Raw genomic sequence first — 14,246 nt, 5'->3', positions numbered from 1 at the left:
GTCACGCGTGTCCCCGGTGAGCCGCGCGTGTCCCCACCGCGCTCTGCCTGTCCCGGAGCGGGAATGCCACGCCCGTTCCCGAGCGCTGTGCATGTCCCCGGGAGCCGAACGTGTCCCCGGAGGGCTGCGCGTGTCCCAGGGCGGGAGCGCCACGCGTGTCCCCAGAGCCACGCGTGTCCCCAAGCGCTGTGCGTGTCCCCAGAACCACGCGTGTCCCCCGAGCGCTGTGCATGTCCCCGGGAGTCCCGCAGCCCCCGGAGCGGCATCTGTCCGGGATGGGGGGGGGGGGCTCGGTGGGGTCGGGGTCCAGCGCTGCGGGGTGTTCCCTGCTCGCTAATGAGTTTGTCAGGTCTCAGCCCCCCACGAGTGACCTTGTTGCGAAGGGGTGGGGGGGGGTGGCAGAACCGGGGTGGTCGGGGGTGACTCGCGACAAGCCGGGACACGCCGTACGGCGTGTCCCGGCTTGTCGCGAGTCACCCCCGACCACCGACCCCATCCCGTCACCCCACTTCCCACGGGTGGGGATATCCACACCCACCACCGGGCGGCCCCATCCTCCATCCCGGTCCTCGGTGGATGCCGTGGGGGCGGGAAGGAAGGAGTTAAGCTCGGTGTGGATGATAACGGCCCTTTGTGTCACCGGGGTGGGGGAAAAGGAAGGGCTCAGCCCCTCCGCGGGGGGAAAAGCCACTCTCCGTGGGCGATGCTGGCGGTGTTGGCCGTGCTCTGCGGCGCGGTGACGGTGGCGGCGACGACGGGGACAACCGCGCTGACTCTAGCGGTGGTGTTACCCGAACGCAACCTCACCTACCCGTGGGCTTGGCCACGAGTGGGACCGGCGGTGCGTTTAGCCGCCGCCGCCGTTAACGCCCGTCCCGATTTATTACCCGGTTTTACCCTACGGTGGGTTTTCGGTAGCAGCGAGGATCGACACGGTGTTTGTTCCGAAATGGCCGCGCCGTTGGCCGCCGTCGACCTCCGGCTCGCTCATCACCCCGCCGCTTTTTTGGGACCCGGTTGCGTCTATACGGCAGCACCCGTCGCCCGCTTTACCAGCCACTGGCGCCTTCCACTAGTGACGGCGGGCGCCGAAGCCCACGGCTTCGACGACAAGCGAGAGCAATTCGGGTTGACCACCCGCGCCGGTCCCAGTCACCGCAAACTGGGTGAACTGGGCGTGCAGCTCCATCGTCGTTTCAACTGGACCCGTCGGGCTTTACTGGTTTACTGGGACGAGAAGGTGGATGACCGGCCGTACTTCTTCGCCGCCGAGGGGCTGTACGTCCAGCTGCCCACCCTGCGCAACCTCACCGTCATGGACGTCGTCTTCCGCGACGGCGGCAACTTCTCCTTCATCATCCAGGAGATCAAGCAGAAGGGACGCGGTGAGTGCCAGGGGGGACACACACGCACCGGCGGGGGGGTATCGCCGTGCACCAGCGCGGGAAGAGAGGACAGGGTGGCGGGGACGGGGGGTGCCGGCGTGGTGCATGGACAGGCATAGCTGTGCGCGGCTCGACGCAGCTCTGCACGGGTGGGCACAGCTCCACGCGGGTGTACATGGGTGTGCCCGGCTGTGCCCAGCTCTACACGGCTGTGCAAGGGTGCTCACGGCAGTCCACGGGTGGGCCCGGGTGTGCACGGGTGCGTGCAGTTCTACACGGGTGTGCACGGCTGTACACGGCTCTGCCCGAGTGAGCGTGGGTGTGCGCAGCTCTACGCAGCTCCCCACGGCTGAGCACGGCTGTGCACGGGTGTTCGTGGCAGTACACGGGTGAGCACGGCTGTGCACGGGTACGCACAGCTCTACACGGGCGCGCACGGCTCTGCCCGGCTATACACACGCGTGTGCTGCCCCGGCCCCGCACCCTGACCCCCCCGGACCCCCACCCCACACCGTGCCCCACCGGGAGCTGCTGGGCATGGTCGCCTGCCCCGCTCCCCTCTGTCCCGGTGGCCCAGGCTGGCTCTGTCCCCGTCCCCATCCACCAGCTGCTCCAGTCGGAGCCGTTCCGGGTGGCACCAGGGGAGCGGGTGCCGGCAGGGCTGGCACTGGGTGGGTGGCATCCGGCCGTCCCCGGCCTCGCCATCTTGCTGCTTAGCCTTGGCGGGTGCTATTTTGGGGCCCCACGGTCCTGGCGGGTGGCATGGCCATACCCCGTGCACCCCGGGGTCCCACTGGCACCACGGCCCCGTGACAAAGGGGACCATGGCGGTGGGGCAGGCGGCACCCACCGGGGTCACCACGCTGCCAAGAATCAATCTCTGCCGGCAATCTGGGCCACAGGGAGGAGGAAACGGAGTTGGAAAAACAGGAAACCTCGGCCTGGCGCCCGCGGCAGAGGGCAGAGGCAGGCAGGGCATGGGGGGGCAGGCAGCGGGGTTCGGGATCCCCCGCTCCCCAGCATCCCGCTCGGCCGCCCTCCACCCGTCCGGCGGCACGACCCACCACACGTCCCCCTCCTGCATCGCACATTAACCGGGGACCCCCCTGGGATGCCGGGCTGGGGTCTTGGGGTCCCCCGGGGATGGCGGGTCTTGGGGTGCCATGAGCCGTCTCGCCCCACGCAGTCGTCTACGTGTGCTGTGCCCCGGAGACGCTGCGGGAGCTGATGCTGCAGGCGGGGCGCGAGGGGCTGACCCGCGGCGACTACGCCTTCTTCTACATCGACATCTTCGGGGCCAGCCTGCAGGGCAGCCGCTTCCCCGAGCCCCAGCGGCCCTGGAAGCGGGGGGACCGCCACGACGCCAGCGCCCGGCAAGCCTTCGAGGTGAGCCCGGGGCCTCTGCATGGGCACCCACCCACGTGTGCATGCGCACGGGCACCCACTGCGCCCGCATGTCCATGTGCACGAGCACCCACCCACATGTGCCCACCCCGGCACGGGGAGCGGGGCCGCGGTGGGCGCCGGAGCTGGCGGAGCAGCCCCCATCTCCCCCCCGCTCGCTCCCCGCTGCCGGCAGCCACCGAGGAGGAAGGAAACGAGATTAATGGCCCCAGATCCCAGCTCCGGCGCTGCCTGGAGCAGAGGCTATTAAATAGGCGCGGCAGAAAGTCAGGCAGCCCCCGCCCGCAGCCTGGGACCCCCGTCCCCGAGGGGACCGGGCAGGGTCCCTGTCCCCGGTGGGGTCCAGCCGCTCTCCCCCATCCCAGGCCGTCACCATCATCACCTACAAGGAGCCCGAAAACCCCGAGTACCGGCCCTTCCTGGCGCGGCTGAAGGAGGAGGCGCTCGCCCACTTCAACTTCTCCATGAAGGATGGCTTGGTGGGACACGGGGAGATGGAGCTGGGAAAGCTGGGGGGGCACGGGGCTGGGGGGGCACAGGAGGGAGCTGGGGACAAGGGGACAGGGGATGGAGCTGGGGACATGGGATGGAGCTGGAGCTACTGGGAGACATGGGATGGAGCTGGGGACAAGGGGACATGGGGATGTGGGATGGAGCTGGGGACAAAGAGACAAGGGGACGTGGGATGGAGCTGGAGCTACTGAGGGACATGGGATGGAGCTGGGGACAAGGGGACATGGGATGGAGCTGGAGCTACTGGGAGACATGGGACGGAGATGGGGACAAGGGGACATGGGATGGAGCTGAGGACAAAGAGACAAGGGGACGTGGAATGGAGCTGGAGCTACTGGGAGACATGGGATGGAGCTGGAGACAAGGGGACAGGGGATGGAGTTGAGGACAAAGAGACAAGGGGATGTGGGATGGAGCTGGAGCTACTGGGGGACACGGGATGGAGCTGGGGACAAGGGGACACAAGATGGAGCTGAGGACATGAGGGCATGGGATGGAGCCAGGGACCCAGGATAGAGCCAAGGCTGCTGGGGACGAGGAGCTGCGGGATGACCTGCAGCTGCTGGGAATGAGTGGACAGGGACCCCCGGCTGCGCCCCGTTCCCGAGCCATCTCCGTGCCCCCAGATGAACTTCATCGCGGCCGCCTTCCACGACGGGGTGCTGCTCTACGCCCAGGCTGTCAACGAGACGCTGGAGCGGGGCGGCTCCATCACCAACGCCTCCGCCATCACTCACCAGATGTGGAACCGCACCTTCTATGGTGAGCTCCATCCCCGTCCCGCTCCCATCCCCGTCCCGGCTGGGTGCTGCCTGCCAGGCGTCCGCCTGCCCCACTCCCAGGATGATGTTTTGGGATCGGAGCCCCACCCATGGGCTGGGGTCCCTGGGGACCCCCCCCCAGCCCCTCACCCTCTGTCCCCAGGCGTCACCGGCTTCCTGAAGATCGATGAGAACGGGGACCGGGAGAGCGACTACTCCCTGTGGGACATGGACCCCGTGCGGGGGGACTTCCAGGTGAGCCCTGGTGTGGGGCACCCGGTCCCACGGGGCAGCCAGGGGCCTCCTCCCACCCATTTCTTGTCCCCCCCCAAGATCGTGGCCAACTACAATGGCACCACCAAGAAGATCCATATGGTGCCGGGACGCGAGATCCACTGGCCGGGCAACACGGTCCCCTCCGACGTCCCCCCCTGTGGCTTCGATAACAGCGACCCGCTGTGCCGCAAAGGTGAGTGGTGTCGGGGGGAGGGGGGACATGACACGAGACCCCCACCCCGGGCACCCACCAGCCCCTCACCGCCCTCCTCTCGCTGTGCAGCCAACCTGTCCACCCTGGAGGTCCTGTCCCTCGTGGTCAGCCTGATCCTCCTGGCCATCACCGTCACCTCCTTCTTCATCTACAGGTGGGGGTGCCGGGGTCGGGGAGGGTGTCCCCGAGGCTGCGCCGCTGTCCCCAGAGGTGGCAGGGCCGGAGGGGGGGACCGCACGTGCTGGGGGTCTCACCCTGCCCTCCCGGCGCAGGAAGCTGCAGCTGGAGAAGGAGCTGGCAGCCGAGCTGTGGCGTATCCGCTGGGAGGACGTGCAGATGAGCAGCCTGGAGAAACATCTCCGGAGCGCCGGCAGCAAGCTCACCCTCTCCCTGGTGAGCACCCATCCTGTCCCCAGCCCTGCCCCGGGGATGGGGACCGGGGACCCAGCTCACCCCATGTCCCTACCCACAGAGGGGCTCCAACTACGGCTCGTTGATGACGGCCGAGGGGCAGTTCCAGGTCTACGCCAAGACGGCGTATTACAAGGTATGGGGGCACGGCAGCGGGGATGGGAACCCACCATCCTACCGGGCACCCACCACCCTGCTGGACACCCATCACCCCATGTCTCCCCAGGGCAACCTCGTGGCCGTGAAGCACCTCAACCGCAAGCGCATCGAGCTGACGCGCAAGGTCTTGTTCGAGCTGAAGCACGTAGGTGGACCCCGGCTCGGCACCGCGCTATGGGATGGGGGTGCCCAGCCCGGTGTCCCCTGGGTGGGGTGGGACGTGGCATGAGCCTGGTCCCACACCCTGCTCCACCTCAGATGCGGGACGTCCAAAACGAGCATCTGACCCGCTTCATCGGCGCCTGCACCGACCCCCCGAACATCTGCATCCTGACCGAGTACTGCCCGCGCGGGAGCCTCCAGGTACCGGCGGGGTCCCGGCTCCCCGGCAGCCACCACCCAGCACTGGAGCCTCTCCCTCCAGTGCCCATCACCCAGCGTCGGGGCTGCACGGCGCCCATCACCCAGCGTCGGGGCTGCCCAGAGCTGCTCTGCCGGTGCCCGGGGTGGGAGGCAGCCGACCGCAATGGGCAGATGGATGCTGTCCCCCATCCCGGGACCATCCATGGTGGGGGGACAGCAGCGTGACCCTCGTGTCCCCAGGACATCTTGGAGAATGAGAGCATCACGCTGGACTGGATGTTCCGCTATTCCCTCACCCATGACATCGTCAAGGTAACGAGCCGGTTCCCACAGGGCACCCAAATCCCGTGGGGGTCCCCCATTCCCATGGGGGGGAACACAACCAACCGCTCTCCATCCTGCCAGGGGATGCAGTTCCTGCACAACGGGGTGATCGTCTCCCATGGGAACCTCAAGTCCTCCAACTGCGTGGTGGACAGCCGCTTCGTGCTGAAGATCACGGACTACGGGTTGGAGAGCTTCCGCGTGGCCCCCGACGGCGAGGACTCTCACGCGCTCTTTGCCAGTGAGCACCCTGCCCGTCCTCCCCCCCCACCCCGGGAGCAGCCCCTGCCCGGGGTCCCTGCCCGGCCTGAGTCCCCTCCCTGTTGCCACAGAGAAGCTGTGGACGGCGCCCGAGCTGCTGCGGATGGAGTCGCCACCGGCCCGCGGCACGCAGAAGGGCGACGTTTACAGCTTCGGCATCATCCTGCAAGAGATCGCCCTGCGCAATGGCGTCTTCTACGTGGAGGGGCTGGACCTGAGCCCCAAAGGTGAGCAGGAGGGCTGGGGTGATGATGCCAGGGACCTGCTGATGGGTGGTTGAACCAGCTGATGGGTGCTTGGCCCAGCTGATGGGTGCTTGGCCCCACTGATGGGTGGTTGGACCAGATGATGGGTGCTTAGCCCTGCTGATGGGTTGTTGGACCAGCTGATGGGTTCTTGGACCTGCTGATGGGTTGTTGGCCTCGCTGATGGGTTCTTGGACCAGCTGACGGGTCATTGGCCTCACTGATGTGTGGTTGGACCCACTGGTGGGTGCTTGAACCAGCTGATGGTGATTGGACCAGCTGATGGGTGGTTGGCCTCACTTGATGGGTGCTTGGACCTACTGTGATGGGTGCTTAGGACCTACTGTGATGGGTGCTTAGGCCTGCTGATGTGTTATTGGACCAGCTGACGAGTGCTTGGACCAGATGATGTGTTGTTGGCCTCGCTGATGGGTGCTTGGACCTGCTGTGATGGGTGCTTGGACCTGCTGATGGGTGCTTGGACCTTCTGATGGATGCTTGGACCAGATGATGTGTTGTTGGCCTTGCTGATGGGTGCTTGAACCTGCTGTAATGGGTGCTTGGACCTGCTGATGGGTGCTTGGACCTTCTGATGGATGCTTGGACCAGATGATGTGTTGTTGGCCTTGCTGATGGGTGCTTGAACCTGCTGTAATGGGTGCTTGGACCTGCTGTGATGGATGCTTGCGCCTGCTGATGGGTGTTAGGACCCGCTGACGGGTGCTTGGCCCCACAGAGATCATCGAGCGGGTGAAGAGTGGGGAGCGCCCCAGCTTCCGCCCCTCGGCCAACGTGGGGTGCCACATGGAGGAGTTGGGCCAGCTGATGCAGCACTGCTGGGCCGAGGACGTCCTGGAGCGCCCCGACTTCAACCAGATCAAGGTCCAGCTCCGCAAGTTCAACAGGTGCCTCTGCCTCCCCAAGCCCTGCAGGGACCCAGAAAGGGTCCCCAGGTGGGTGCTCACCCCCTGCCCGCAGGGAGAGCAGCAGCAACATCCTGGACAACCTGCTGTCGCGCATGGAGCAGTACGCCAACAACCTGGAGGAGCTGGTGGAGGAGCGAACCCAAGCCTACCTGGAGGAGAAGCGCAAGGCTGAGGCTCTGCTCTACCAGATCCTGCCCCAGTGAGCACCGGGGGGGGCCCCCGGCCCTCTGTTCAGCCCCCCACTGCTTGGCACCCCGGGGCATCACTCTGGCATCCCCTGCCTGCCCCGGGCTGGGGTCCCCCATGGATGCCCTCCATGGCTGGGGGTGCTTGGAGGGGCTGGGGACACCAAGGACCCCCACGTGGCTTGGGGTTGGGGTGTTTGGAGGAACTGGGGACCCCTGGGACCCCCATGTTGCTTGTGGCTGGGGATGCTTGGAGGGGCTGGGGACCCCAAGGACCCCCACGTGGCTTGGGGCCAGGGGTGTTTGGAGGAACTGGGGACCCCCTCCCAGACTGCTGCATGGCTGAGGGTGCCTGAAGGGGACGGGGACCCCCAAGGACCCCTCCAACACGGTTCAGGGCTGGGGGTGCTTGGAGGGCTGGAGACCCCAAAGACCCACTGCCATGGCTCTTCGGGACTTGGGGAACCTAAATGGCCCAGGGATGACCCCAGACCCCCAGCATGGCTTAGGGGTGGGGGTCCTTGGAGGGACCAGAGACCCCGGCCCCCCACCACGGCTCAGGGTTGGGGGTCCTCAGAGGGCTGGAGATGCCGAGGACCCCACCGGCACGGCTGGAGGCTGGGGACGCCGTACCCCCAGGAGGGTTTGGGGGGGCTGTGGCCCCCCCCCCTCACCCAGCCCCTGTGCCCCCAGCTCGGTGGCGGAGCAGCTGAAGCGAGGGGAGACGGTTCAGGCGGAGGCCTTCGACAGCGTCACCATCTACTTCAGTGACATCGTGGGCTTCACGGCGCTGTCGGCCGAGAGCACCCCCATGCAGGTGGTGACGCTGCTCAACGACCTCTACACCTGCTTCGACGCCATCATCGACAACTTCGACGTCTACAAGGTGAGGACACGCATGGACACGCACGGACACGCATGCACCACGGGTCACGCTGGACACCCCAGAGCCTGCGTCGCACCCACGGCGTGTCCCTGGTGGTGTCCCCCACCCACCCAGGTGGAGACGATCGGGGACGCCTACATGGTGGTGTCGGGGCTGCCGGTGCGCAATGGGAAGCTGCACGCCCGCGAGGTGGCCCGCATGGCCCTGGCACTGCTGGACGCTGTCCGCTCCTTCCGCATCCGCCACCGGCCGCAGCAGCAGCTCAAGCTGCGCATCGGCATCCACACGGGTCAGCGGGGACGGGGATGGGGACAGGGACGAGGCAGCTGTATGGGTCAGCAGGATCGGGGACGTGGCTCCCATGTGGGTCAGTGGGGATGGGGACGGAGATGTGGCACCCACATGGGTCAGTGGGGACAGGGACATGGGATCCATATGGGTCAGTGGGGACAGGGATGGGGACGTGACACCCATAGGGGTCAGTGGGGACAGGGATGGGGACATGGGACCCATGTGGGTCAGTGAGGGGACAGGGATGTGGCACCTATACAGGTCAGCAGGGACAAGGACGTGGCATCCCACGGGTCAGTGGGGATGGGGACAGGGATGTGGCACCCACACAGGTCAGCAGGGATGGGGACGGGGATGTGGCATTTCACAGGTCAGTGGGGATGGAGACAGGGACATGGCACCCACATGGGTCAGCGGGGATGGGGACAGGGATTTGGCACCAACACAGGTCAGCAGGGATGGGGATGGGGACATGGCATCCCATAGGTCAGTGGGGATGGGGACAGGGACATGGCACCCACATGGGTCAGCAGGGATGGAGATAGGGACATGGGACCCTATGGGTCAGTGGAGATGGGGATGGGGACATGGCACCCACATGGGTTCATGGGGGGGGGGCATGGCACCCCCACGGGTCTGTGGTGTGGGGAGACATGGCACTCACATGGACCAGCAGGGTGGGGGGGGACAGGGCACCCAGCCCTTCCATGGACCCCAGGGACAGGGGAGGGGACACCCCGGGGAGAGTGGGGCCACCGGAGGTGGGAGTCCCCAGTGAGGGGGGCTGGATAGGGACTCGGGGCCAGCGGGGGGGCTCACTGGGTGTCCCACAGGACCCGTCTGCGCCGGCGTCGTGGGTCTCAAAATGCCCCGGTACTGCCTCTTCGGGGACACGGTGAACACGGCCTCGCGCATGGAGTCCAACGGGGAAGGTGAGGGGCTGGGCTGGGCACCCATGGGTGCTGACGGGGCCATGTCTGGGCTGGGCACCCATGGGTGCTGATGGGGCCATGTCTGGGCTGGGCACCCATGGGTGCTGATGGGGATGCCTCCTGCCAGCCCTGAAGATCCACATCTCGGCGGTGACAAAGGCCGTGCTGGAGGAGTTCGGCTGCTTCGAGCTGGAGCTGCGGGGTGACGTGGAGATGAAGGTGAGCCCTGGTCCCCCCCCCAACAGCCCCAGCCCCCCCCGATGGCTGCCCCAGTGGGGTCGTCCCCCCCTCTTCATCCTCATCCCGCAGCTCCGCTGGGGCAATGGGCACCTGCCTGCACCCCGACCCCGGAGGCAATGGGCACCCTATGCACCCCAAACCCTAAGGCAATGGGTACCCACTGCACCCCAACCCCTGGGGCAATGTGCACCCCTGCACCCCGACCCCGGGGCAACGGGCACCCCCTGCACCCCAAACCCCGGGGCAATGGGCACCCCCTGCACCCCAACCCCTGGGGCAATGGTCACCCTATGCACCCCAAACCCTGAGGCAACGGGTACCCACTGCACCCCAACCCCTGGGGCAATGGGCACCCCCTGCACCCCGACGCCTGGCACCCCAACTCCCGAGGCAATGGGCACCCCCCTGCACCCTAAACCCTGGGGCAATGGGCACCCTATGCACCCCAACCCCTGCACCCCGACCCCGGGGGCAACAGGCACCCCCTGCACCCCAAACCCCGGGGCAATGGGCACCCCCTGCACCCCGACCCCTGGGGCAATGGGCACCCTATGCACCCCAACCCCTGCACCCCGACCCCGGGGGCAACGGGCACCCCCTGCACCCCAAACCCCTGGGGCAATGGGCACCCCCCTGCACCCCAAACCCGGGGGCAGTGGGCACCCCCTGCACCCCGACCCCGGGCAGTGGGCACCCCCCTTGCACCCTGACCCCGGGGCAGTGGGCACCCCCTGCACCCCAAACCCCGGGGCAATGGGCACCCCTGCACCCCAACCCCTGGGGCAATGGGCACCCCCCTGCACCCCAAACCCCGGGGCAGTGGGCACCGCCTGCACCCCGACCCCTGGGGCAATGTGCACCCCTGCACCCCGACCCCGGGGCAATGGGCACCCTGTGCACCCCAACCCCGGGGCAGTGGGCATCCCCCTGCACCCCAAACCCCGGGGCAGTGGGCACCGCCTGCACCCCGACCCCGGGGGCAACAGGCACCCCCTGCACCCCAACCCCGGGGCAGTGGGCACCCCTGCACCCCAAACCCCGTGCCCCCTCTCTCCGCAGGGCAAGGGGAAGGTGAGGACCTACTGGCTGCTGGGGGAGCGCGGGAGCGGCACCCGGGGCTGACCCCCCCAGCCGCACCCGGGGCCCGCGGGGCCCGTTCCCCTTCCACCGCCAAGGGCCCCCCCGGGCCGGGGCCAGGCGGGGGGCACCCCCCGACTGCACCACGAGCTGAACCCCGGCTGCTCCCGGGGGGGGACCCCGTCCCCGAGCAGCCCCGCGGCCTGGCCCGGGCCCGGGCCCCGGCGGAGGAGCAGGCCCGAGGCCGGCGGGGGGCCGGGGGGGACCGGGGGGACCCGGGGGGGACCCGGGGGGGACCCGGGGACCCCCCCGGACCCCGGGTGGGGGTCACTAGAGCTCTAATTTTTGTAATAAAGCTGGTGTGTACGCACTCGCCGTGGGTCTCAGTGGGGTCCCCCTGCGCCCCCCACCCCTGCACCCCACACTGGGTGCCCGCGGGGGCATTGGGTGGTCCCGGGGGGGTCTCCCCGCGTGGCAGCGGCCTCACAGCGGCCCCTGCAGGGAGGGGGGTCCCGAGGGAGGGGACTGGGGGAGCTGCCCGCGGGGGAGGGTTGGGGGGATCCCGGCCATGCATGGCCCGGGGGGGCCCCCGAGGGTCCCGGCCGGGGTCCGGGAGGTCCCGGCCGTGCCCGCCCCGGGGGGGTCCCGAGATTCCCGGGGGGATCCCGGCCGTGCCCGCCCCGGGGGGGTCCCAGCGGGTCCCGGGGGTCCCGGCCGTGCCCGCCCCGGGGGGGTCCCGAGATTCCCGGGGGGGTCCCGGCCGTGCCCGCCCCGGGGGGGTCCCGGGGTTCCCGGGGGGATCCCGGCCGTGCCCGCCCCAGGGGGGTCCCGGTGTTCCCGGGGGGGTCCCGGCCGTGCCCTCCCCGGGGGGGTCCCGAGGTTCCCGGGGGGTCCCCGGAGGTCCCGGCCGTGCCCGCCCCGGGGGGGTTCCGAGGTTCCCGGGGGGGTCTCGGCCGTGCCCGCCCCGGGGGAGTCCCGAGGTTCCCGGGGGGATCCCGGCCGTGCCCGCCCCGGGGGGGTCCCGGGGTTCCCGGGGGGGTCTCGGCCGTGCCCGCCCCGGGGGGGTCAGGGTGTTCCCGGGGGGGTCCCGGCCGTGCCCGCCCCGGGGGGGTCCCAGCGGGTCCCGGGGGTCCCGGCCGTGCCCGCCCCGGGGGAGTCCCAAGATTCCCGGGGGGATCCCGGCCGTGCCCGCCCCGGGGGGTCCCGCGGTTCCCGGGGGGGTCCCGGCCGTGCCCGCCCCGGGGGGTCCCGCGGTTCCCGGGGGGGTCCCGGCCGCAGACCGGCGCCTCCAGGAGCGGGAGGGCGGAGCGTCCGCCCGGGATATGCCCCGCCCCCGCCGCCCCATTGGCCGAGCAGCCCGCCGCGGCCCCGCCCCCTCAGGCCGGCTGCCCACGCTGTCACTCCGAGCAGTGTCGCTGCTGCCATTGGCCAGCGGATGGGAGGGGCGGGCGCTTCCGGCCGCCGTGCTCTTCCTCTTCCCGCCGGGCCCTCCCGTCCCTCTCCCAGTGACTTCCGGTCGGCGGCGCTGGGCGGGGGGTGCGGAGCCGCCGCTCCCCTCCCCCCGGCACCGAGACCCCCGCCCCGCCGCCCGGCGGAGCCCCCCCCCCGCCCCGGCGGCAGCCGCAGCGCCCGCCCTGCCCTGCCTCGCACCGCGCCGGGGGACCTGTCACCCCCCCCGGTCACCCCCCCCCCTTCGCAGCGGGGCCCCCCCCGGGACCCCCCTCACCACAGGCCTCCCCTGGGGCCTCCATCCCCACAGGCCTCCTCTGGCACGGCCGACGGGGACCCCATCCCCGCCCCGGGACCCCCCTCCCCACAGCCCCCCGGCATCCCTCCACAGCCCCCTCCCGCCCCCGGCACCCTCCCGTAGGGCCCCCCCAGCACGGCCCCAGGCCGCAGGCCCCCGGCCTGCCCGAGTCAAAGAGCAGCCCCTCCACCCCTGCTAAGGGGAGGCAGCCCTCCGCCCCCCTGCACCCCCCCTGCCCGGGGGGAAGCCCCTGAGGAGCAGACAGAGGTGCCCCCGTCCCCTCCACCCCATTGCAGGAGCGGGGGGTGCTCCGGAGGGGGGTATTTCCCATAAACACCCCCCTCCCCGTCCTCGCAGGAGGAAGAGCTGGGTGGGGGGGATCGCCAAGCAAAAAAGGGGGGGCTCCTCTCGGGCCCAGCCCCCTGGGTAGGGGCTGCTCTCCCCCCTCTCCCCCTCCCCAGCCATGGAGATGCAGAAGGGGAAGGGGGGAACAGCAGCAGGAGGGAAGTTGCTGGTCTCCACTCTTCTGGATGCCAAGGATGAGTTGGAGGAGGTAGGTGCCTGGGGCTGGGGGCAGGGGGGCTCCAGCGGGTGGGTTACGGGCTCGGCCCCACGCGGGGTGCGGGCAGGGTGGCACACGCCGCTCCCCTCGCCCGTCCCTGGGCGGGGAGGGGGCTCGCTCTAAGCAGAAACCACCTCCCAGCCGGGGTCTCCCTGCCCGCCTCGCCCCGGCTGTGCTCGGGCAGGGCGACTGCAGGTTGTGGAGCCGGATTACAAAGCTTGCCTCACGCCTGAGCACCGACAGGACTCATCTTTCCAGTATCTGGGAAACTTTCTGACCTGTGTTCACCAGGCCCCAAATTACACAGCGCTGTCCTACTTCCCATTGAGCTTTTCCTCCTGCACCGGGAAAAGAGCTGGTTCTTTTACAGGTGGGGAAGGTTTGGGGTCTCCCCAGGACAACTGGGATCTGTTCCTAGTGTGGAGGAGCCGTGGAAGAGCCGGTAGCGCAGGGACCCAGGCAAGGCGACACATTGTTCAGGCCCTTCCGTAACGCTGATTTACACCTGGCTTGCAGGTTCAACTCGGCGAGCGTTCAGGGATCTTCCTAAAGCTGGTGTAGGGTCGGCTTCCCTGGTGCCACAGGGGCGGCGATGCTCTCGTGAACTGCTAGACTCATGGGAGAGACTGGTTATTTATTGTGTGATGGAAACGAATGTATTTGGGGCTCATGAAATGGTGCAGACAAAAAAAAATGTCATGTTGGATTTCAATTGCAGGAGAAAAACAGGGTGGTAACTGGAATAACTAGGTCTCAAGGTCTGGAAACTGTCCTTTGCCATTTGGAGTGTATTTATATGTTTTCAAAGCGCTGGTCGGTCCTCGTGTGTGTTTTGGGTCCTGTCCAGGTCTGGACAGAACGTTCCCAGCTTCGGACCCGTGCAACTCTGCGAGCCTGGCATGGCCGGGAGCTTCGGTTGGGCTTGAAAATCGGCTCCAGGCTACCAAAGTGGATCTCCTTGGGTCTGGGTCGTTCTCACCCAGCTCTTTCCCCGAGAACATCGAGTCTGAGAAGGAGCCTCCACGAGTCCGTGAGTGCGGTGGAGCTCAGGTTTGGTGAAGGTGATGTATCCGACCAAACACAA

At 68.6% G+C, this 14,246-nt stretch overlaps 2 protein-coding genes across 2 annotated transcripts in view; both read left to right on the top strand.

The window, feature by feature from the left end:
- The first annotated feature begins 703 nt into the window (after positions 1-703).
- On the top strand, positions 704-10,898 carry NPR1 (natriuretic peptide receptor 1). Its single transcript, XM_059832076.1, has 21 exons — positions 704-1,385; positions 2,572-2,771; positions 3,155-3,268; positions 3,929-4,064; positions 4,227-4,318; positions 4,397-4,532; positions 4,623-4,707; positions 4,826-4,919; positions 5,026-5,100; positions 5,191-5,268; positions 5,382-5,486; positions 5,727-5,798; positions 5,892-6,051; positions 6,143-6,298; positions 7,053-7,221; positions 7,295-7,441; positions 8,121-8,313; positions 8,428-8,602; positions 9,438-9,536; positions 9,664-9,755; positions 10,836-10,898. Exons 1-21 carry the CDS (start codon positions 704-706, stop codon positions 10,896-10,898), a joined length of 3,123 nt encoding a protein of 1,040 aa, XP_059688059.1.
- A 2,044-nt stretch (positions 10,899-12,942) lies between these two features.
- The window catches only part of INTS3 (integrator complex subunit 3), a 42,416-nt gene continuing 41,112 nt past the window's right edge, over positions 12,943-14,246 (top strand). Inside the window, exon 1 of the mRNA XM_059832187.1 lies at positions 12,943-13,153. Within this exon, the coding sequence (XP_059688170.1) occupies positions 13,064-13,153 (90 nt within the window). The 5' untranslated portion in view covers positions 12,943-13,063. The remainder of the gene's footprint in view (positions 13,154-14,246) is intronic.

The sequence above is a fragment of the Gavia stellata genome, chromosome 33 (genome assembly GCF_030936135.1).
Source record: "Gavia stellata isolate bGavSte3 chromosome 33, bGavSte3.hap2, whole genome shotgun sequence".
Classification (NCBI taxonomy): Eukaryota; Metazoa; Chordata; class Aves; order Gaviiformes; family Gaviidae; genus Gavia; species Gavia stellata.
This window is presented reverse-complemented; position numbering and strand designations above follow the sequence as displayed.